This window comes from Micromys minutus (genome assembly GCF_963924665.1).
Source record: "Micromys minutus genome assembly, chromosome: 15".
Taxonomy (NCBI): Eukaryota; Metazoa; Chordata; class Mammalia; order Rodentia; family Muridae; genus Micromys; species Micromys minutus.
The window spans coordinates 5,023,757-5,048,320 of NC_137984.1; the positions used below are offsets into that span (position 1 = coordinate 5,023,757).

The window sequence follows — 24,564 nt, forward strand, 5'->3', positions numbered from 1 at the left end:
TTTGCTTGCTCTGGGGCCCTCTTGCTTCTACTAGACCCACCTTATCCTGGATATCGGGTTTGTGCCTAGTCTTATTGTAAGTTGTCATGCCATATTCAGTGGATATCCCTGGGAGGCCAGCTTGTTGAAGGAGAAGTAGATCTGAGTCAAAGTGGAGGTGGAGGGAGGGACTGGGAGGAACAGAGGGAGGGAAAACTGGTCAGGATGTAATGTATGAGAGAAGAAGAAAAAGAAACTACAAAAATAAAAACAAGATCTAAAAAGGAACAAACCATTGAAGGAAGGTGGTTTTGTATGAACCAGTCAAGGCCATGTCGAGCAAGAAAAGGAACGCGTTCTGAGTGTAAAGGTCTGTGTCCTTAAGCCATTTTGACCCTGGCCGTTTCTCCTCAGCGTGTGTTTGTCTGGGACTTGGATGAAACCATCATTGTCTTCCACTCCCTCCTCACGGGCTCCTACGCACAGAAGTACGGCAAGGTAAGGAGTCAAGAGCTTATTCCCAGTTAAAACTCAAGGTCCGTTCAAGGCTGCTTTCTTCTCTCTGTCAGCTCTTCTGATAGTCTCCCACTCTGTGGCAGAGTACTATTCTCCAATATGTGCTCACAACTCCGCAGAGCTAATCAGAAGTTACCTTTACAGGTTTTACAGAAACTTTGAGATTTCTGTCCCAAGACCAAAGATCCTACTCTCACACATTTGGGGATAACAAAATGTGTCACTTACACTTCACTTACACGAAGGCTCACCCCACTGCCTTTCTCTCTGGCTACTCCTTCTGTAGTGAAATTCTTAGAACAGCATCACAGCTGTATGAGGTTTGATACACCCAAAGGAGACTCGTGGAAACCAGCATGCTTAGCTAGTCACTGGTTTTGACTCCGTCAGTAGCATTTGCCCTAAAGAGGGTTTTCTGAGAACACGTTGCCCTGGCTTCCACTGGGGGTATGAAAATGTGTGGTGATATTTGGATGTTTCCCCATCACAGTCACACCCACAGAAGTGTCTCACCGTGCCTCCCAGCACGACATGCCACATCAGTGGGTGGGCTCTTACATCCTGTCGACACGCTCTATAGCCACAGTTGCATTCTTGTCTTCCAGACAGCACATGATGGGTTGGACTCTTTTATTTTTGTTTAGTGTGTGTGTATTTGTATGTGCACGTGCACGTGTGTGCAAGTGACCATGAACTCCAGAAAAAGGTGTCAGATCCTGAATCTGAAGATGGAGGTCCTTACATGGATGCTGTGTACCAAGCCCAGGTCCTCTGGGAGAACAAGTCGTTCCCTTAACCACTGAGCCATATTTCCATCCACAAGGGCCTCTTAGTAAACTTGCACTTTGGGTTAATGTATGCTGTCGTTTGATTTTCACCTTCTAAGTACATATAAAAAGTAGTAAATTTTTAGCAATCATTTATCCAAAGGTGTCTTATTTTCTTTATAACTGTAAGTGTCTAACACATGTGTCTTGGAACTATACATCCAGGGCTTATTTCTGTAACTGATAGAGAGTTGTCTCCCAAGCAGGAGACATACCTGATGGGACCCAGATCTATATCTCACTGTATCTTTATTTCCTGTTTCACACTGGGTATATTTGATAAATGACGCCCAGTGAGCTCAGGCTGCTATAACCAAATATGATCCCGATTTATAACTAAAGTGTTGTCATAAGCCTGGAGTGCAAAGAATTCGATGTAATGTGGAGTTTTTCAGACTGTAATCGAAGGAGTTTTTAAAATAATTGACTTTTCAATATCATACTGTGAGCCCCATTTAAACGGTTGTGCTGGCATCTACAGCTACATTTCACGGACGTGGAAGCATGAAATAACAGTGAGTCGTGAATGTATATGACCCCATGGAAAGGCTCCTCCAAACCCTCGCCACTAGGGGGAGTCCTGAGATGGATGTTGCTCCCTGTGTCAGATCAGCAGTGACGGGCCTCACCTTGTAGCGTCGTCTTATGCCTTTAACACGTTCCTTGATGTCAGGTCTTCATCCCTTCCTAGGAACTAGAATCTTTTAAATTGTGAGATCACTTGAATTCCTCAGATGAAGCCTGAAGAGAAAGATAAACCTGTCGTTACAGTTCTTCTCTTTTTTGTTAAACTGAAGGCAGCACTTTCTCCAGGATTCTTTCTTGACCACCGTGTGTGATCTCAGTCTGGTCCCCAGGAAAACACCTGTGTATAGGCTGAGGTCCTCCTACATAACCTCACACCCAAAGCCTTTGGCACTGAACTGCAAAAGTCAGGAAATAAAGAGACTGAGGCCAAAGATCAAGGGGAACAGGCAGGGGAGAACAGGAGGCAGAGAGAATCCCAGGAGCCTGAGGAGGTGGGAATCATTGCACCCCCACAGTGGGGAAAGGACAGGCTGGCAAAGGTCCCCACAGGACGCATCCCTTCCACACCATGCTTTCCTATCCAAGGCCATATTGCTGTTGAATGTCTCTCTTACTCAGAAAAGTTTAACCCAGCATTTAGAATTGAAGAAGAAAGTTCAGATGCCTCCCACCAGATGAAGTGTCTGGATGAAAAGATCGCCTCTTCCTCATGAGTCTCCCGACTGAGCTATTGCGGTCATGGGTCCTTTCTTCCTTTCTCACTCCCGCTAGCTGAAGCCATGCAAGCACCTCACCAAAGCACATCAGCTCCAACACATTGCCAGGCTTCAGACATCCCGGCCCACATAACCTTCATCCAAAAGTGCCCTTTCTTTCCGAGTTACCCCATCTCAGGCATTTGGCTACAGAAACAGGTGCCACTGCACTGTTAAGGCAGGATGCACAGCTGTGCTCTCCAGAGGCTCACCATCTGAATTCTTCCCCTAGTCACTAACTCCATTCTGAGAGGATAGAGAGCCTTTAGGAGGAAGGGCATAGCGAACAGAACTAGATCTGTAGGGGAGGCCTTGAGGGGCTATTAGCAAGCCTCTGATTTCTTCTGTCCTTATTGATAAGACCTGCCCCCCATCACAGTGCATAATCCGACCACTGTTCTGGTCCTGTGGGTGAGGCGAAGTGACTCTGAACTGAAACCTCTGAAACTGTGAGCCAAAATAAATCTTTCCTCCTTCAAACAAAAATGCCATGGAGCAGAGGGAGTTCACTTGCCTCTCAGGCTGGCTGACTCTAAAAGCCAACCCAAAGCCAGGCTCTCGGGCCTCTCTCTCAGTAAGGGTGTAGCACTGACAAATCCCAAAAGGCATTGGGAAAGTTTCTGGTTTATCTTGGTAAAAAATGAAAACAAACAAACAAACAAACAAACTGGTTCTTCAACATGTTCATTAGTGGTCTTTAAAGAAAGTTCGTGGTGAGTTCATTTGAAGAGTGTTTCCATGGTATGGTGGCTCAGTGCAAGCTTTAGTTTCAAAATAGCCCTGAGATAGCGTAAGAAGATGAACTCTCGTGAGATTGAGTTCATCAGCTCTCCACTGACTTTACTGGTTGATAGAAATGAGGTCATTTTAGCTGACAATTAAAATAAATAATTCTCACTGCTCTTAAAATTAGTAACCGAGATGAAACTAGAGAGTGGGCTGTTACAAATGGTTACAAACACTGCTCTGTCTCCAGTACACATCTACAACTGCAGCCCAAACAGATCCGATGCCCTCTTCTGGCCTCTGCAAGGCTACTGCATACACATAGAGCACATATACTCACAAGGACACAGGCACATATACATATTTCAAAAAGTAACTAGGACCATTAGTTTTGGAAGGTAGATGAAAGTTTCATGTCCTGTTAAGAGTTGAGTAGATGTGAAATTGCTTGTGTGTACTCAGTCCATTTCATGATTCAAATCACTCATTTCTTTAATGTGCATTAAAAAGTCATTCCATGTATTTTTGTGTGTGTGTGTGTGTGTGTGTGTGTGTGTGTGTGTGTGTGTGTGTCCCATGTACCATATGTAACATTCAGAGGACTATTTTACAAGCTGGTTCTCTCTTTCCATGATATAAGTCCCAGAAATCAATTCCAGGCCATCAGATTTGCAGCAAGCTCCTTTACCCTGAGCCATCTTGGCAGCGCCAATGTGCAGTTTAAATGCATGACTAGGTGTAATGGTGATTTTCCAGGTTTGAAGCAGGGTATTTTTTATGCATAGTCTACAGTTTGCCATTATATTAAACACATAAGAATAAGGTTTCTCTAGCCAGAGGCAAAGAATGAAAGCCCCCATGATCCCCACAAAGACAGGCCCCTTTCTTGCTATTCTCAGTCACCCATGAAGGTTTACAAAGGCTGTTTCCTGTACTGAGTATCAGCTGACCTTTGTAGGCTGCATAACAAGCCACCTGACCTTTGAGCCAATTTCTTTATCAGAAAATGATTATAGGGGAATAATATAATCTTGGCACTTGAAAGGCTAAGGTGAAAAGAGTGTGACTTCAAGGCCAGCTTGGGCTGTATAGTGGTACATAGCAATACCCCGCCTCGAAAGAAATACGTGCTTCTTGTCTTAGGGTTTTACTGTTGTGAACAGATACCATGACCAAGGCAAGTCTTATAAAGGACAACATTTAATTGGAGATGGCTCACAGGTTCAGAGCTTCATCCATTATCATCAAGACACGAGCATGGCATTGCCCAGACAGGCATAGTACAGGAGTTGCTGAGAATTCTACACCTTCATCCGAAGGCCTCTAGAATACTGGCTTCCAGGCATCTAGGATTAGGGTCCTAAGCACACACTCACATTGACACACCTCCTCCAACAAGGCCACCCATCCTATTAATTCCACTCCCTGGGCCAAGCATATACAAACCATCACACTGAACTTACAACTTAAAAAGAAAATAGGTGTTTCTCTTCCATGCTGGAGTTAGTGGGAGAGCTAAATAAAATCATTATCAGGGACACTTAGCTCTGAACACTGGTATCTGCTTCTCGGGTCAAATAAAGTTAAGTTATAATTCTCACGTTTTTTTCTACCCAAATGAGAAATAACTAGAAATGGATGTCCTCAGAGATGCAGAAGGTCTGTATTTGCTCTCATGATGCTTATGGTGGTACTGCAGTCGCACAAAGAAAACATTAAGCCAGAAGGAGAGGACATGGGGACCTGAAGTGTCAGATCAATCCCCAAAGCAAACACATCTATCAACCAGCTGGTCTCTACCTCGCCCAAACTTGTAGATTATGGCAAACATTGCCTCTGGTTTCCAACAGTATGCTTGACATCATGTGAGTACATCCACTTCAGTGCATTGTACACTTAGTTCTTGCCTCTTCACTACGCCACTGATACGATACAACGTACTTTGCAAGTGGTACAGTCAGCCAGGACCTGGCTTTCTGACATGATCTTACATATCTATCCTCCTTCAGTCTTTGCTGCCACATAGGACCTTTGCAAATCAGATCCATAGTCTCTGCTCTTCTAGAAATGCCATGATCCCATGTAACCAGCTTAATTTGTACACTCAAGAACACGAGTAGGAAATTCTACATCCGGTTGTAAACAACACAAAGATCTCCAAGGTTCTTTCTACCGAGTTATCACTTTGTGACTCTGCTCAACTGTCAACACTCCCTCCTTGCAAGCCCAGCTATTTCTGGATCTTCTCAGTGGCGGCAAGTGCAATCTCTTCTGCTGGGAGGCTGATGATGGGTTCTCTGGCTGAGCCCCAGCTGGCACACACAGCTTCATCGCTGCAAAAATCTAAAATAGAAGTTCATGAATTTGACAAGATGGCGCCCAGGTATCCATCCACCATCTGAGGGTTTATGAGGGTAGTTCTGACTCTCTGAGCAACTGTGTACATTATTTTGCCTAAACAACAGTAATTCCTTTCTTGGTCAAAGGAAAAAAATATCAACAAATTTTGCGGTAGGAGTTAATTTATGTTGTAATGTTAATGCTTGGAAGCCACAGTTATCTGAAGCCAATTCTGTGGAAGGAGGCAGGAGTTGAACAGCCAAAATCAGAGGAAAGATTAAAGAATAGCAAATACCTGCATTATAACGTGTGATCATAATTCAAGATCACAAGGAGATTTGCCCATGTGAGACAATCTGTATGAGAGGGCAGAGCTGGGGATGGGACACTTGTATGAATAAGCCACCCCTATTGCTTTAGGATTTAACAGTCAATGCACTCATGTAGAAACATGCCGTAGGAAGTAGCTCTTGCTGCGGTTTTTACAGGTTATTAAGAAGGCAGGGTGTGCTTTTGTGGGAAGTGATTGGTGTTGCTAAACAATTAGAATTGTGGGTCTGAACCAACCATACCTGGAGCAGCTGACACCATGACCAAGAATTCCCTTCTGAACAAAGAGTTAAAGTGTGACTTTGTGGGGCAATATGGTCTGTAATTCAAGTTCTATCTACCGTCCCCCCACCATCAAGACCATGTGACCTTTGGAAGTTTGTTTAGTATGTGTTTCAAAGGGAATTTGTAATTTGGGCAACCGGATGTCTTCCAGAGAATGTGCTTCTTCTCTTTGTGTCTGTCGCTTTGCCCTTTGTCCCTGGGTCAGGTGAGAGATCAGGCTTCCCGAGGTAACCTGCCTTTCCCAGGCTCAGCCCCACTACTGGACGCTCTGCCCCACGTGATAGTCCCACTCATACCCCCAAGTCTGCCTGTCCCCCATAACATGTCTGCATGTGGCTAACTCCTTGGCTTTTTATCCAGTCATTACTCCTTCTGGAGGGGGCACGCTGGCTCGGCCTGCACTGACTTTCAGTTCCTCCCTGAGCTTCCACATCTACCCACCTAGGTTTCTTTGCACTCTGGAGGCATCATAACCTGAAATACTATGTTCACTGAGCTGTTTATCAGCTATGTCCCATAATAATGATAACTAGAACCCAGAAGCACATGGCTTTTGCTTTTTTAAAATATTTCTTTCATCTTTACTGGTATGTAAGTATGAATTGTGGGGCTTCTGTGTACTTGTTCTCATGAGGGATGTGTGAGTGTGAGTGTGTGTGCAGGTATACATGTAAATGTGTGTGCATGCACACATGTGGAGACCAGAGGTCAATTTATGACATCTTCCTCTACTCTCCACATCATTCATTTATTAATTCTTTCTCACCCATAACCCCCATTCCCTCTTATACTCCTGACTTCTTTTTTAAAAATTAGTATTACTACATATAAATAAATGCATTGCATAAATATGTAAGCACAGCTGTTAAGTCTTTTTAATGTCACACACACACACACACACACACACACACATTCATGTCTGACAAGTTAATATCAAATAATCGTAGGAAGCTGGTTCCTAGGGAAGAGTAATTCTTCTTCTTCTTCTTCTTCTTCTTCTTCTTCTTCTTCTTCTTCTTCTTCTTCTTCTTCTTCTTCTTCTTCTTCTTCTTCTTCTTCTTCTTCTTCTTCTTCTTCTTCTTCTTCTATCAGAGGTCATTTGTTTCCTGTAGACTTTTATCTAGACATAGGACCCCGTGAGCCTCCCCCAGCCATAGTAACAGGTCAACCAATGTCTTCCCTGCCAGGCCTTGTGTAGACAGCCATACTGTTAAGATTTCATGAGTGTACCTTGCCTGTCACATATGGAAGACACAATGTCACAGTAAACTTCTGATCCCCTGACTTTAGAATCTTTTTATTCCTTCTTCTGTGCCATCCCCTAAGCCCCAGTGCAGAAGTTGTGTTTTTGGCCGATCAATTAGAGCCAGACACCTGCATTGTCTGTTCCTCTGTGTTTGACCAGTTGTGGCTTTCTATAATGACCTGGTACAAAGGGATGCTTCTCAGATGAGACCTATGCTAACATGGGTATGAGGATGAGCATTCAGAAAGCAGTTAGGAATTATGCTCATTTACAAAAGTAGCTGTAACAGGGTCTCCTCTAAGGTCCATGACCTCACCAGTAGTAGTAGTTGGCTGGGTTTTCAGCACTGGGAATGGTCTCTGTCCTGTGAGTAGCTGTGGCTATTGCCAAGATTTAAATGCCACTACTGTATCCTTTGGGACATCTTGCTGTGGTTCATATAGTTCATAAGCATCGCAGCTGATATAATATCTGATTGTTTGCCTCCTGCGATAGCTTGCATAGTGACTTCTAGTGATGTGAAAGCTAGTCCTTACTGAGGGGATTTGGGGTCAGACTCAACTCCATTCCTCAGACTCCTATGTCATACAAACATGGTGACTTTAGTAATAGGGACGTTCCATCAATCTCTGGAGACAACCAAGGGCAATGGTAATGCCCCATCTTATTTTATGATCCTCTTGACCAACAACTCAAAGGGAGCCTTCCCATATCTGATAGTAGAGTTTTCATTAGGTAGCCTGTGCCATCATCTCAAATGGCACAAGTTCATCTAAACTGAATGTTGATGCTCATATACTTATATATTATATATAATTTTAAGTAAATACACTATTATCCCCTATGACTTTTTCAAACATGATTCATTCTTAATGTGATGTATCTTTCCTTCCTCCATCTCCTATACTGATTTTCCTGTCCCCTCCCTAGTTCCCTCTTTCCCCCATTTGAGACAGAGTCTCTACTTGAACTTGAATCTCACTGATTCATCGCTAGCTGGTCCCGGGAGTCTTTTGGTCTCTGCCTCCCTATCAATGGGATTATAATTGCAAGCCCAGCCTTTTGTATGGGAGCTGTGCTCTGAACCTAGGGTCTACTGCTTCCTTGGCAAGTACTTTACCAACCCAGCAGCCATCTTCCCAACTTTACTTTGATTTGCTGGTTTGGTTTTGTCTTATTATTCCCTTCCCAGAATTTTCCATAGGTGCTCAAAACCATATGAACAGATGACCAATAACAGAATGTTCCTGACAGCATTTTCCAATTCCCTCTGAGAATTCTTTCTTCCCTTTTGGAAATACTTGGAGCTGAAAGTAAGGACTCATACATTCTCACTCACTGACCCAAAGGCCCAGCTTTCCCTTTAAGAACTCTGAAATCTTATTACCTGTTTTTCAGACAAATACATCAAATATGGCGTTTCCCTTCCAGTTGATGAATAGATTTCATTCCAACTCTTATGTCTAATTAGAAAAGTTCTGCGTCTTGAGAGCCCAGAAACATGCTCTACCTTAGTTTGAGGAGTTGACTTATCTTCCTCTGCGGTGTGCTCAGGCATCTTCTGTCCACTGAGTAAAAATCTACAAACAAACTTTATACCCCAAAGGAATAACTGGTCCAAGATCCCAGGACCTTAAAAGAAAAATAGTCCCCGGTTTCTTTAAAAATACATAATTGCTGCTTCTCCTGAGATATTTTTACAGTGTTTCCCTAGAGGACGAATTGCAGCTGATGGCCCAGTGTAGGGCAGAGACCCACAGACAGACAGACTGGCTCCGATTTATGTTCTGTGCTAACATGGCTAATAGGCATTCGTATTTTGATTTAGAGAAGTGCTCTACTTGATCCTGACTTGGGTGTATACACTGGTAACATCTGGCTTAGAGGCATACATTTCAAGGCCAAGAGCTATTTGTTTATTTTCTCCATCTTTTTTCCTCCTCTTCCTTCTCTCTCTCTTCTCTCTCTCTCTCTCTCTCTCTCTCTCTCTCTCTCTCTCTCTCTCTCTCGCTCTCTTTCTCTCTGTATTTGTCTCTGTCTCTCTCTGTTTCTCTGTCTTTTACTCTCTGTCTCTGTTTCTCTTCTTCCTTCCTTTCCTTCCCCTCCCTCCAACAGAATGTCTTGGGAATCATTTCAGTTTTGATAGAGTAGAACAGAGCATAACTTGGCAGACGTTCCATCTGCCCCATGTTGAACTCTGCAGGAGGCATGCTGAATCCTTCAGAACCCTTACATGTGTGTAATGAATGTGTATGAGAACTTTCATCGGACCCTGTCTGTGCCTTTATTTCCTCTCCTTATCACTCCGCTCAAGTCTTGGCTATCACTAAACTCGACATTCACTTCCCCTAAGTGGACAAAAGTGCAGCTGATCTAGACTCATAAGAGACCCCATAAACATCTACAAAAACAGTAGGAATTTCAGTACAGGACTTGGGTTCTCTCCAGAAATATGTCTCACACGCAAATGCTTGCTAATGCAGTGAAACTGCAGCCACCGGTGTCTCCTTCCCAGCCAGAGGTGCGCACCATGACCGGGTTCTGAGAGGGCTTCTCCCCAACTCCCCCTCCCCTACCCACCCAGAAAAAATATCCATCCTTCCTGGAGTTTTAGATCTGTGAGTCATTCAGATGGAAAAGTGTGACACTGTAATCTGCTAATTTCGAATTAGCTGTCCCAGTGACTTTATTCACTCGAGGGGGGGATAAATCCTATATTTGTTCAGAAGCCCTCCACACACAGTCTCTGGGGAACAAGAACACCCCCTCTTAACTTAGTTTTCCTTGGCTTGTGGCCTTGATGACCAAACACCTCTCTGTCAATGGGCTAGCTCTCTGGAAACTTTAGTCAAATTTAACCAGTTGACACCCTGACAAAATTCAAATCCAAACTTACCCAGTTCAGAAATGGGACTTTTGCCAGAATACTTACCAAGTGCTGACTGTAGTAGGATGTGTTTGTGATTCGCCCTGCCAGTACCATGGGGTCACATTCTAATAGGATGCCCGGATCAATCAGCTTTTCGTACGCCATATGCTATGCCCACATACTAAAAGGGTCATGTAATTTTTTTTAAGTATTTGTTTGTGTGCTTATTAGATACACAGGAAGTGCATCTTTTGTGAGTTTTTCTACCACTGTCTGGCTAGCACAGAGAAGAAAGCATGATATCAATGCAAGTAATAATCAAGGGACCACTGGGGTTTCTCCAATCTTCCCAGAAATCAAATCTATAAACGCAAAGTATGTAAGGAATGATCACAAGATAACCAATCATTTTATTGGAAACTTAAAAGAGACAAATACCAGCTGGGATAAGATTCACTAACCCAACCTCCAAAAGAAAAGCTTTAAAAAGATATTTCTGTACCCGCATATGAAACTGATAATCTTCAGGGCAGAAAGCATCGCTGTACTGTGGGTCTCCCCTTTACTGTCTTGCATCACGGGCATTCCTGAAATCCAAAGAGCATCACTAATGGAATTATATGCTTTCATGCTGCAGATACGTTTCATTTTCCTGATATTTCTGTGGACATTTTGTTTATGGGTCCCTGACTTAGCAGAATATTTCGGAGTTTTCTATAACATTGTCTTAATTAAGACCCACTCTCTCTCTCCAGAGAGAGAGGATTAGCAAGAGCAGCTTTTAACAGAAAAAGACAAAATGCATAGTTAAAAAATTATTCAAGCTTCAGAGAGTTCTTTCAACAACAATAAAGGATATGAACACCAACAAAAGAGTCTGACAATGGAAGGAAACATGATCCGGGTCCTTCTGAGTTCTGCAATGAGCTAATTAAAAAAAATAGTTGGGGGCACAAAACATATTTTCTTTATATTTGAACGTGTGTTTTTTTTTAGACAAAACAATTTTATCTTTGCCTTGTACTGAGTTCTATTGCAGACATCTTGAACCTCTCAGAAGCCTTATATTCTGTATGTACCATCATACACATCCAACCCTGCCTATGCCTTCATCGCCCCATCTTTTTGATTTGGGGGTTCTTGGGTATGTAGTAGTTTGTCACCGACAGCAGATCAATGTGGCAGGAAGCCCCGAGTCCATGCAGCCAAAGCAAATACCCCAGGACATGAGCGATCTGCATAGGATTTTTGTCAAGAATCTTTTAAAAAGTCCACAGAAAGACCTGCCGAGAAGATGAAAATAATTAAGTAGGTGAATTCTTGTGACCTCTGCCCGTCCTCTTCCGCATCAAGCCCTAAGTTTGCTGTGCGCTCCTCCACGTTCATTAACAAGTAGTTCCTGTTGTTGATGTGCCCTTCCTCTTCTCCACATTCTCACGGCTAAGGAACATGGGAGGGACACTTGAAGTGTGTGTACACTCCAGGGTTTTCTCCACAGTGCATGGCGGAAGTGATGAAGAAGGCCCATTGGTGCTTTGCAGGGGCAGCTACGGGCAAGTGGAGCTAGTTAGAGGTATAGCTGAGTCACTGGGGCCCGACCTGGGCTGGGTGTCCTCATCGCTAATCGAAGTGACACTATCTACACATCTGCCCAAGTTCAGCACATTTCTTCAAAATGCCACTTGTTAAATTGCTGAGATTCAAAAAGCAGCTCTTTGTTCAACCACGTCTGCAGTCTGGTTCATGGCCAGGCCGTACAACCCAAATCACAGGCTGAGTTCTTCCCAGGTAGCTGCCGAAATGGACAGTGTTCCTCTAGACTTCTCAGCGCCACGACTGTCTCCCTCTTGAGACCTCCACCCGACCTCAGATGCAAAGGATTGCCCCTTCCAGATTTTTCCACGTTCTGCCTTTCCGTGGTCACACCTGTAGTGGTCACATTGACTTGTTCCGATCTGGTCATGTCAACACAACATGTGAATGACTGCCTCCGTGTCCCCACGTCTCCTCAGGTCTCAAAGTCTCCTGACACTGGGGCCTCAGCTTCAGCTAATCATGATGAAGAGACAACACCTCTGCTTCGAATTCCTCAGCTCTCACTGCTATGTAAGACAGCAGCAGTCCCTGGAAGCAAACTCAAAAAGGGGGTATTGAGTTCTCACCAACCCCTCCAGTCCCTAAATCACTAAAAGCATAGGTTTCCCACACAGTTATGTGTGATGGGTGAACATTCTGTTAATCTCCACTTCCTGCAACCTTAGTGAGCTCAGGTTAGAGCACACCACACGTATGGTTAAATAGGCTCCTGTGACCCTGTCAATCAAAATGCTGTCCATATGAAGCGGCATCTGTGCGAGTCTACTTGCTCTACTATCCCAATCTGATGATTATCTGCATTGTCCATATCACATACTGGGCCTCTTCTTCTCCAACTCCATTTTGATGGCAGCCGTTTCTCCTCTTACCTTTTCTTTTTATTTTAGATATTATAATGTAATTATAACTTTTCTCTCTTCAGTGTCATCTCTCCAAATTCCCCCCATGTACCTCTCCGGACTCTCTTTTAATTTCACTTTCTTTTCTTTCACTAATTGGTACACCATGCATATATGTGTATGGATGTGTATAAGTATATCTATGTATATGAATGTGTGTATGTATGTTTGTGTATATGTGTGTATATGTATCTACATGTATGTATGTGTATGGTATATCTATGTATATGTATGTGATGTATATATATGTATATTTATGTATATGTGTGCATATATATGTATATATTTCTAAATATAACCTATTTACTCCATATAATTTGCTTATTCTGGCAAATATTTAATAAGTTTTTTCTGTTATTCACCACCTATCCAAATACCATTCTCCAAAAGATATTTGTGGCAGATATGCAAGCTAAGTCATCTAAACTTGTTGGTTTTCATGCTTCTCTTATGAGTATGTGGATTTGGGTAGATAAATTACTACTAAAATGTGTTTGTAATCATCCTTACATGCATATTAGGTTCTGTAAATTACCAGACATCTCTTTAGATATCCATGTTTGAGAATCATTCAGAACTCATTTTATATATGTGTGTGATTATTTAAATAATATAAATGGTATAATTGTGTGTATACAATAAATTTCAATACATTTATGTAATATATAATGATCAAATTGATATTTGATATTTATATTTCAAATGCTTATCATTCTTTGGGTTGAAAACATGCAATCCTTTATTCTGAAAGACTATAAATAGCAAATTATAGTCACACTACTTTATATTATCAGCCACTAGAATGTTGTCATACTTTTAGCTATTTTCTAACTCTTTAGTTCCTACCTTAACTCTGGGAAATGTTTTAATCTTCACCAAAAACGTCATCTACTATCTTGCCTTCTCCAACAATATCTACCTAAAATATATCTTTAGTAATTGTGGTTAACGAGATCTTACCTCATTTTGTATGTATTTTTTTAGGATCCCCCCATGGCTGTGACCCTCGGGCTCCGGATGGAAGAAATGATCTTTAACCTTGCGGATACACACTTGTTTTTTAATGACTTAGAGGTAAGAATTTTGAAAGTCAAGAATAATTATGGACAACACAAAACGCTCCGACGGTGTCATGCATGCTTACGTATGCTCACGTGTGCTCACAGATGCAGTAAACCTGAAGGAATTTGGGGAAGGAAAGGATGTTTGTACCCTGAGAGCTGTAAAGTTCTTGTAAAGTGGAAAATCACATAGATGAGTATAGAAAGACCACCCACGAGTGCTCGTGAGTTAATGCACATAAAGCGAGTTTATGCATGCATGCCGAGAACAAAAAACATCTCCGAAAACATTGGCCTCCTATGTTGCTGAGGTCAGACAGCCCCCCATTCTGCCTTCTTTGGTATCTCACCTTTGAATTAGCTTCAGCCTTTCCCAGGTTACTAATCAATACAATTTATGTTACTGGTAGACAATAGCCACCAATCCTCATCACAAGCAAAACACGGGCCATCAAGTATGGAGGCATCTTGAAAAAATTCTCCTTCTCATCCTGTCCTCTCTAGAATAGAGAATGCTGGAGCTGTTTACACAGCATAGCTGGTCAGTTGTGATGCCCTGAATACTTTCCTTTCAGGGTTTCTACTCCTATTGTCTACCTCCAACACAGCTGTCCAAAGCACAAGCAAGAGACAGCAAAAGTCAATGAAGGGATCAAAAGGAAATCTAGCCTCAGAGTAGCTACATGTGTGCCTCAAGAGAGAACATAATCCCTGTGTTAGTGACTTGGGGTTCCAGACTTGTGGGAAGTAGAATGTGGAATAAACACAGCAGCTTGGGAAAAGGGACAAAGTACTTTGTGGACAAATGTGATTGGGCTAAAATAGAGATTTCTCATCTAAAAAAAAAAAAAAATGACATGCTCAATATTTAGTCTAATTTTGTGACTTTATAATGAGGTAAAATGATTAGCTACAGTAGCATTATGAACAAAGATGATTATTACCATGGCTGTGGTTCTAGACATTTTCTTTTAAGCTTTCTGTTAGCTGCCAATGCTTTGAAATAAATAGGTTTGTCACCTTTCGGGATGCTACTTCTCAGGGGGAAAACTGCAGGTACAACAGCAAGATAGATAGATATCATATAGCTTGGAGTGAATTTAGGGTGAAAGAGAAAGTTCACATTTAGGGAGTGACTTAGGTAAGATTATAGGTGGAGACTTAATTACATCAGAGATACAAAATGAAAAATGATTCCATCATATAGATGCATATGTGTATGTGTGTGTTAGTAATATGTATATATGTATAATATGTATATGTGTGTATATGTATGTATGTATGTATGTGTTCTATGTTACCAGCTATCTCAATAATGGAATTTTGATTTTAAAGCTGGTTTCAGGCAAGAGAGCACAGCTCTCTGCCCCTGTGCCTTTAGAAATTAGGGCAAAAGAAGGAAAAGCCACACTTAACAAGTGATTTAGGTAAGATTACAGATCAAGCCTTTGTTTCCTCAGAGGCAAGAAATGAGAAATGGTCGCTTGTAGTCCCATTGCAAAAACTGCAGTTTTAGAAGGGATCAGTTGTTTACCCAGCTTGGTTCATGTTTTCACTGGATGAACAAATGTCTGTTCGGAGCTTTATTTGTTAACAGGCAGCGTGAACGTGCGGTGTTCTCCTCTGTCTAGCTTCTATTCTTGTAAGGACTGCTTACAAGATGGCCGATGGCCGCTGTAAAGCCCAACTGCAGAGAACCCCACTGCCGATTCCTCCTGGGGATACAGAATCCATGATGATACCTGTTCATGGGAACATGACTGAACTTTCACAGAACGTGGCTATGTAATATCGGGCATAGCTGTGTGTTAGTTCTTCGGGTGGGTTAGGCTCGGCTTAAAAATTGTAAGAAGATGTATATTTGCAAAGTTACTGAAGGAGATGAAAAGTTTTTTTTGTGTGTGTTTGTCCCAATTTTATGATGTGTATCTCATCTGACTTGAGTTTTGGGGTTTTGTTTTGTTTTTTATAGAAACACATAGAATGTGTTCTTAACTTTTAGTTTTGTGGTGGCATCTTATAAATAAGGTGGAGCAGGGAAAAGTAGAATCATCAACCCATCAGATCCCTGTGAAAGAGGAAAATGGACCTGGGATAGTTCTCTTCTGACCCCCACATAGGCACTATTGAATAAAATCACCCCCAGAAGTGCACACACACACACACACACACACACACACACACACACACACACACACACAAACACACACACATACACACTAACAATAAATGAACTCACCTTTAGCAGAACACTAAAATGAGAAGCTAAGCGTGTCTTACCACAAATACATGCTTAAAGTACCACAACATAGGTAAAGGACTGTGGCTTGATACAGTGCTTTAAGGGTTTTTTATTTACGCTGTATCTTATGTTAAAAGTCCTTCGTAAATACTGGCTGGGGTCACTGACAGAAACAGCAGAAAGTTGACGCTCTTTGGGGGGTTTTAGAATGTCACAGAGTCATTATTTGACTCACACCCCACGGTTTAGTTATTCAGGTGTATCCTGTGCCGTTAGTAAAAGATAAACCCAATCAGTGTGACCGTGTGCTCGCACAGGTAGATGAACCCAGGAACACAAAGGTGTATTGCCAAGTGACACAACAAGCACTGGACTAATGACATATAGTCAGTAACTTTCAAGTCTATTTGGTTACCTTCTCCCTCACCCCCGTTCCGTGTGACAATTCTTTAAAGCTTTTTGGTCTAGTATCCGCTTATCAGTGAGTGCATACCAGCTGTTCTTTTGTGACTGGGTTACCTCACTCAGGATGATAGCTTCTAGTTCCATCCATTTGCCTAGAAATATCTTTTTTATATTAATTTGTTTATTTTATAAAATATTATTATAGCTCAAAAAAACTTGTTAAATAATCATATATGATGAATACATAATTTTTTTCTTTTTATTTCTAAGAAGGACTTAGGAAATGAGGCATCCACATTTTGGCCTTCTTTCTTTTTGAGCTTCATAAGGTCTGTGAGTTGTTTCTTGGGTATTCAGAGCTTTCTGGGGCTAGTGTCCAATTATCAGTGACTGCATATCTTGTGTGTTCTTTTGTGACTGGGTTACCTTACTCAGGATGACATTCTCTAGTTCCATACATTTGCCTAGAAATTTCATAAGGTCATTGTTTCTAATAGCTGAGTAGTACTCCATTGCATAAATGTACCACACTTGCCTAATTTTAAACATTACAAAGGCTCCATGACAGGAATTAAGCCAAGCCTGCTTCTGCTGACATACGAAATTGCTCAAAGCAGTACACATATCATCGTTAGCTTACAGTGAGAATTGTCTTTCTTGTATATTTGATCTCTTGGGGTCTTTTGTGGGAATCCAAATGTCTGTTTGAAACAGTAAATGCTTCAGTACATGGAGTGTCATGGGCAACAGCAGCTGTTCCTCTCAAGCATCCTTAAATGTTTCCAATCTGAATCTAAGCACTCAACACCTCATTCCATCCTGCCCACCCCCACCCCCAGCAAGAGAATGCTCTCTGTTCAAAAAAAATGTTATTTCAGTTAGAATAACTTCCAGAGAAGAAAACAGCAGGGGGTTGGTTCACAAACGTGAGAGAAGAGCTCTGTGGCTTATACCTGGAATTGATCAGGGACAACTTTGTGGTTGCCAAATAAGACAAATTTTAAGCATTTATGATTAACACCAGAATTATTTTAAGAATTTGAGGTTGTTGCTAAGCTGTGCTCAAAAGCCAAGGTTCTTGAATTTTTTTTTTTTTTTTGAGTATTTTAGGTTAAAATTATTCATGCGTGGTTTTCACAATGAAAGCTAGTTGATGAACAATTATTTATCTTTCCCTTTAAAAAAGCCCTGAGTAATTGAAGCTAAAGTTCCTTTCACTAGACTGTAATCCTTGGGCAAGTGCCCAAAGTCAACACACAGAGTCACTACGCATAAATATAAGGAAAAGTCAAATTTGAAAAACTCCCAACCGAACTTCGAATGCAAAGTGAACGGTCCAAGAACCTTGATATACTGCTATCCTCTGGGGTAAAAAGTGAATTTGGGGGAAAGTCATGTATAAATTAATCATATGATTTAATACTTGAAATGTCAGGGGAGCTTTTTTAAAAAATAGAATAAGGAAATATTCAAGAAATAGAGTCGGGTGGTTAGAGAAACTCACGAAAATTTCCCTCACCATTTTGGGGGTTTTATATAAGACTATTATGTTAAGGGAGAGATAAAATTTGTTTACATGGGGAAAGCTTTTGGAAGTTCAATAGAGGGAGGAGCTGTAAGTATTTATTTCTATCTAAATCCATTTCAAGAATATCTCCATGGAGCTAGAAAGGTGGCCCGGTGGCTAAAAGCATTGGCTGCTCTTCCAGAGGACCTAGGTCCAATTCCTAGTCCACATGTGGCTGTTCACAACCGTCTGTAACTCAAGTCCCATGAGAACCAACCCTCTTCTGGCCTCAGAGGGTGCCAGGCACACGGATGTGTATGAAGGCAGAACACCTCTAACATTCACAGTTGTGTAAGAATACTACCATGTCTCAGAGGTCATGGAGAACTCCTTAAGCATCTCCATATTCTGGGGGAACAGGGTTTCCAGCTTCCATGTTGACTGCTTAGCCAGTTTAAAGTCCAAGGCAGCAGCTTGATAAACTTGCATCTGGGGTGCAATGGGATTTCAGGGGAGCTCAGGGAGCCTCCTCTCCTCGTCCTTTGCTTCTGTCTATGCTGGTGAAACCCACACATTTCCACAAGCCTCACCGTTACTACCATTGCCTAGACTCTGCAACGTGGCGAACAAGCAAGGCTGTTGCTTTTGATTAGGGATGATTTACTATCGGTGTACACTCAGTGACGGTGACAGCAGGCTGTGTGAGAAGATGCTCCTCTTCCCTCTTTCCTTTCTTTCTTTTTAGAGACTTTCTCTGTGGACCCCTGGCTATTCTGGAACTCTGTCTGTAGACCAGGCTGGCCCCCAAATCTTAGTGATCCACCTGCCTCTGCCTCACAAGCTCAGAGATTAAAGGTCTGTACAACCACTGCCCAACTATATAAGCACATTTTCAGCCAATGTTTTATACTTTGAGCACTTACCCCCATTGTATAGTTCCCTTTGTTCTCCTTTTTAAGTTTCTCATCCAACCCCTTTGCTCCCCAAATATCTGGGTTGGTTATTTTCTGCCTCAAGAACATGCCTTTAAAAATCCATATATCCTGGTTGTCTCTCTCACAAGCACCCTCAGATACATCAGATAGAATATTCTCCTCAGCTCTTACCTATGAACATAGGTAAAGGTTTATTCAAAAATTGCTAACCCACAATTTATGTAAACTTTAGAACTACTAAAGTAAGTACACAGAAAATTTTTGAAGATTTTTGTTTTCATTTTACATTTATGGGTCTTTCTCCTGCATGTGTATTTAAGTTTCATGTGTACGTGGTGCCCAGAGAAGGCAGAAAGGGGAGTTTTCAGCCCCATCAGGAGTGCTGGGATCTAAACCTGGGTCCTCTGAAAAAGCAGCAAATGCTTTGAAGTGCTGAGCCACTTCTCCATCCCAGATACATCTTGAAGTCACAGAGGACCACATTTCCTGACTCGCTTGCCACTTAGTCTGTGTTTTATTATTTCTTTGGCTCACATTTGTTTTATTTACTTGGGAAAGGATGCAGCCCACATCACACACATGGTGGGGACAGAGTCAGAGGACCAGCTGCCGAGTCTTCCTCCCCTTTCACCATGTGGGCTCCTGGGTTCATACTCAGGTTTTCAGGCTTAGCAGCTTGACCCTGACCTGCGGCGGAGCCATCTCCTCGCCTGCCAATTCTGTCCTTAAAGTAGTCTGCGAAGGTGGTCTGCGTCCATTGAAATGGGACCACTATGTTCTGGGTGGAGGCTGAAGGCTTGGCATTGACTTGATTACAATCCCTCCATCTATTATAGCAAATCTTTCTTAATATGGCATATTTTCCTATCTAATAACTTTAAGTTGATCTTTGAATTATAAGTGCTACTTATAGCATCAAAATCTGGAGGTATATAAAATAATCTGAAATAAAATGTAAGAGGCCCAAAATCTGGAAAAAGTTAGCTCAGTCAGTAAAACACTGGCATAACATGGGCAGGTCTGGCTTCATCCCCTGCAAATCAGTCTCTTTCTGTCTGTCTCTGTTTCTCTCTGTCTCTCTGTGTGTCTCTGTCTGTCTCTCTCTCTGTCTCTGTCTCTTTCTCATTGATTTATCATGAATTATAACCATTTATAACTGCTAGTTGTGAACTTACTTCTCTGAGAGCTAGGGCATTCTTAAATCTCATCAGCAAATTTTGCCTTAAATCACATAATTATTTCCCGGGAACCTTGCAGATGACTTAAATGCAGAACAAGATTTTTGGAGTTTTATGTGGAAGCCACTATTTGCTTTAAGCAAATTCTAACTTGAAATCTGATTCAATGTGGGCAATATTAACAAATTTATTTTCCTTGGAGGTTGTATGGCTTTGAGTATGTAAATCTTCACGACTTTACGTATATTTGCTGCCTTTTAAAAACACTAGCACCCGATGAAAGACGGGGTCAGCCTTTATGGCCGCTAACTTTGTTCTGTACCAGAAAGTCAGGACTTTAAGGAAAATGACACCTTCACACTAGCAAAAAGCAGGAAGTCTTGGAAATCTCACAAGACACCACGTCCCGAGGTCAAGACCCCTCCACTTCTACCAAGCAAATAAAGAATAATAGTGACCATTTGAGATGCTCAGACCCCAGGCACGTGGCGGACTTTCGGATTAGCAACGGCACTGATCTCAAAGATTCCAGAGCTCTTCTTACCAATGATGTTATGGTTAAACTTATTTTTCAAATCACCCTGAGTTTCCAGACTGCTTTATGGCTTTAGATCTCAGAGAAGTGGTACCATTCGCCCTCCACGCTTAAGAAAACAGGCGTCCTAGGGAAGGGCAGAATGGACCCATGCTGCCCCCTTGTGGCCGTAGCCTGATGCTGTGGGATGATGGGAAACCTGATTAGCCATGGTTGGGTTATACATAATGTCTGCTGTTCCCTTTTCCCAGGAATGTGATCAAGTTCATATAGATGATGTTTCCTCCGATGACAATGGTCAGGACTTAAGGTAAGCCGCGCTTTCAGTCTTCCGTTTCCTACAGAAATTCAGCTGTGGATTTTTGCACATGTAATTATTTCTTCTGTTTCTTTTTAATGTATTCTGGGTGTTGCAGTACCTACAGTTTTGCAACTGATGGCTTCCATGCAGCTGCAAGTAGTGCGAACCTTTGTTTGCCAACAGGTGTGAGAGGAGGGGTGGACTGGATGAGGAAGCTGGCTTTTCGTTACAGAAGAGTAAAGGAATTATATAACACCTACAAGAACAATGTCGGAGGTACGTGGGGCCGATTCCACCAGGGTCAGCACCCTGGGTGTAGGCAGAACTCAGACTGTAGTCTCACAGTGGGGACTTACCTGCTGGAAAACAAACCATGAAGGATCGAGCTGAAAAGCAATGAGAGCCTGAATATCCGTCCTCTTTGGATTACTGGGGGGACTTGAATGCACCCTTGCAAAGGGACTTGGCCATTTTGGGGGAAACCTTGTGTTCTAGGACCTTTTCTCTGACATTACCAACAGAAAATCAGACTACCTAAGGGGGTGTTCATGAGGCTTTTGCAAAGATAAAGAGCCACAATTATGAGTTAGTGCCAATCACTACAGGACACAGTGCTGGCTGTAACCACTAGATTTGAAAGTTCCGGTACTCCGGAGGCAGTGTCTAAATCATATTACATTATAATTTTATAATTATCCATATAATTTGAGGCAGGATTTTAGACCCTTAGCCTCAGAATGCAACTCTGGCTGTTTCTAGATACAGAAAAAAATGGAGCTTCTTTATTGTTAGAATCAGTTTTAGATCAACACATTCTCAAGATTAGTTCCAGAGTCAGACATGCACAATTCTTCCAGCACGCTGATTGTTTTCCTTTTAAAAGAGAAATGACATTGAGGAACAGAAACCCAAAGTAAGCCAAAAGAAACTTGATTTTTCTAAATACACCTATGAGTTCAGCACATGTGTATGGTCATGTGTACACCATACAATAAATAAAGAGAACTTTTATCCACAGGGGACAGTAATCTGTTTTTGACTTGAGGATGGGGCTGTGTATGTTTTCCTGTGTTTGCTAACATTGAGTCGCCTCCAATGCTCAGCTCAGTGTTTCCTCAGCAAGTGTAAGAAACAGGCAGAGCCACAGCCACAGGAAAAGACAGGAAGTTCTACAGGGAAGGTGTCATGTGCACATAGATAAGAGTTCTAATGTGTGCTTCCAGCTCTGGTTGGAGCTCCTAACTCACTCTAAAGCTTTGTCCCAGACACCTTTGTAAAATAATCATAAGAAGCAGGTCTACCTTTGTTTTAACTAAACACCTCTTTGAGAAGATTAAGCTATTTAAATTTCATGCCTCCTTTACATAAAATTGTCTGAATTATTTATACTCGCATGCCCCCTTTACAGAGTATAGTTTAAACTATCGTAAAATTGGAAAGGCCATTAATGTAACATCTTTTATCTTAGAAAGTTTAGTATATTTTCTGTCAGATATGAGCATCGTTTTGTTGAAATGTGGAGGCATAAGACTTTCTAGGAAGTAGACGTTTTAATTTTAAATATCTGTAATTGCATATTGTTTGTCCTTGTTCCCAGTGTCTGAAATACAATTTAAAGGACCTTCCTTTGAATGGATAGGCATGTGATCTCATTTTATTAGGAAAGCAAGGTTGCTCTCCTCTTCCTTTCTTTTTGTTCCTTCTTCCCTTCTTCCTTTCCTCCCTCTTTGTTTTCTTCTCTTTTCTTCTCTGTCAGTGTTGGGGGCTCTTGCTTACTAGCTGTGTGCTCCATGTCCAATGGCGGACACCCCAGCCTCTCTGTGGAATTTAACACACCTACTTCTTCCCACCTCTGCCTATACTTGGACAGCACAGCTTCAGGTTTTCAACATAGCTATTTGGTTCTTTTTTAAAAACACAAAGTATCCTTAAACAGTTAGTGGCCTGAGAAGCAGTGGAAATGCCATGGATTTTTCCAGAGCAGAGCTGGAGCTCTGAAGAGACTATTTCATGTGGTGCATTTGTGTTTCTGATGGAGGGACCCCACTGCTCCTCTCGCTGACATGCCCCAGCCTCTTGAGTGGGATGCTGAGCCTTCCAGCTGCTGTGTTAAATTCTAGTCTCAGGGGTTGTGGGGGACTGGGGTCTCTTTTCTTTGTGTCATACCTCTGAGTGTGTAGCCAAGTGTCTGAAGTGCCTGCCACCTGCATATTGTCTAATAAGAATTCGGTACTGATCAAATAGTGAGCAATCACCTCTGAAAGGAAGAATCAATATTTATATAAGTCTGTATCTCTTTATGACACAGCAGAAATAAACATTCACTGTAGGCAGAGGGGACACCAACCTCCCTGTTCCAAAGGGAGTGTTCACTCCTGACTGCCTGTCTGTTTGGTGTTTCAGGACTCCTTGGCCCTGCCAAGAGGGACGCATGGCTGCAGTTAAGGGCAGAGATCGAAGGTCTAACGGATTCCTGGCTAACGAACGCACTTAAGTCTTTATCAATTATTAGTACTAGGTGAGTGGGATTGTGGTCTCTCTACTTAAATTATGTGGAAGATCTGGGTCCAGCAGCACAACAGAGAAAAAAAACATTCCAAATGCTAGTACTTCACCACATCCAGTGGTTTCTGCGAGCGTGTGTGCTGCACACATGAGTGGATGCTTACCGGTTTGCGTGGGTACGCACATGCGTGACTGCGTGGGTTGGTGCATATAAATTTGGGAAGTGATGGTTGGTAGGTAAGATTAATCTTCATTTTTTTTCTTATTTCGTAGTTTTATTTCTGATTAAGGTAAATCAATAAAGACTCAGTTAACCATTGTTCGGGTAACATATAAGCATCAAAAGAAATGTTATCTGGATAAATAGCAGATATATGAAAAGGTCACCAGACTGAAAGGACCCCAAAATTTAGAACATGAAAGTAAATTCACGGGTCAAAACTGGAATGCTGTTCCTCCCTGGTCACATGATCAGAAATATGAAAATATGAAATATGAAATAATAGAGAAGCCTCATTGGGAACTGGTAATTGACTTGCTGGGCTAACTGGGGCAAGCATGAGCACTCTGCTCAGTTCTTAGCATCACATTCTAACGCAGTCTGACAGACCTGAAGTCTTCTGGGTTCAGCTTGGTAGGCCCTGGAATTTAAACCGTAGAATCTATACGAAAGAGAAAGCTGCCAAGAACTCAACCTGAAAAGTCAAGCCTGGAATCAAGTTGTCCATTGCAACTGTTTATAACATTGGGCTCAAAACGAGTTTACTCTGTGTCTATAAAGGTAAAAACTGGGGCAGATTTGTAGAAATCTTAGGAAGGGCATCGTGCAGGAACAACCCGGCTGAAAAACCTGCTTGACATGGAACTTCCTGGGCCATAATATCTGTAACTGTGACATAACCAATCAAAAACAGGGACTCGGGGACATGAAGACATTGAAACTGTGTAGAGCAGGTAGAGCCATGCTCATTTCTCCAAGAATTAAGTCAACGGGTTATT

The 24,564-nt window shown here is 42.0% G+C and overlaps 1 protein-coding gene across 2 annotated transcripts in view; it reads left to right on the forward strand.

Moving 5' to 3' along the window:
* EYA4 (EYA transcriptional coactivator and phosphatase 4) overlaps window positions 1–24,564 on the forward strand; it is a 235,032-nt gene that overhangs the window by 200,740 nt on the left and 9,728 nt on the right. For both annotated transcript variants that reach the window (XM_080929171.1, XM_080929170.1), the window contains exons 13-17: window positions 394–477; window positions 13,881–13,970; window positions 21,011–21,069; window positions 21,176–21,336; window positions 23,464–23,578. In XM_080929171.1, coding sequence (XP_080785297.1) covers window positions 394–477; window positions 13,881–13,970; window positions 21,011–21,069; window positions 21,176–21,336; window positions 23,464–23,578 — 509 coding nt within the window. The remainder of the gene's footprint in view (window positions 1–393; window positions 478–13,880; window positions 13,971–21,010; window positions 21,070–21,175; window positions 21,337–23,463; window positions 23,579–24,564) is intronic.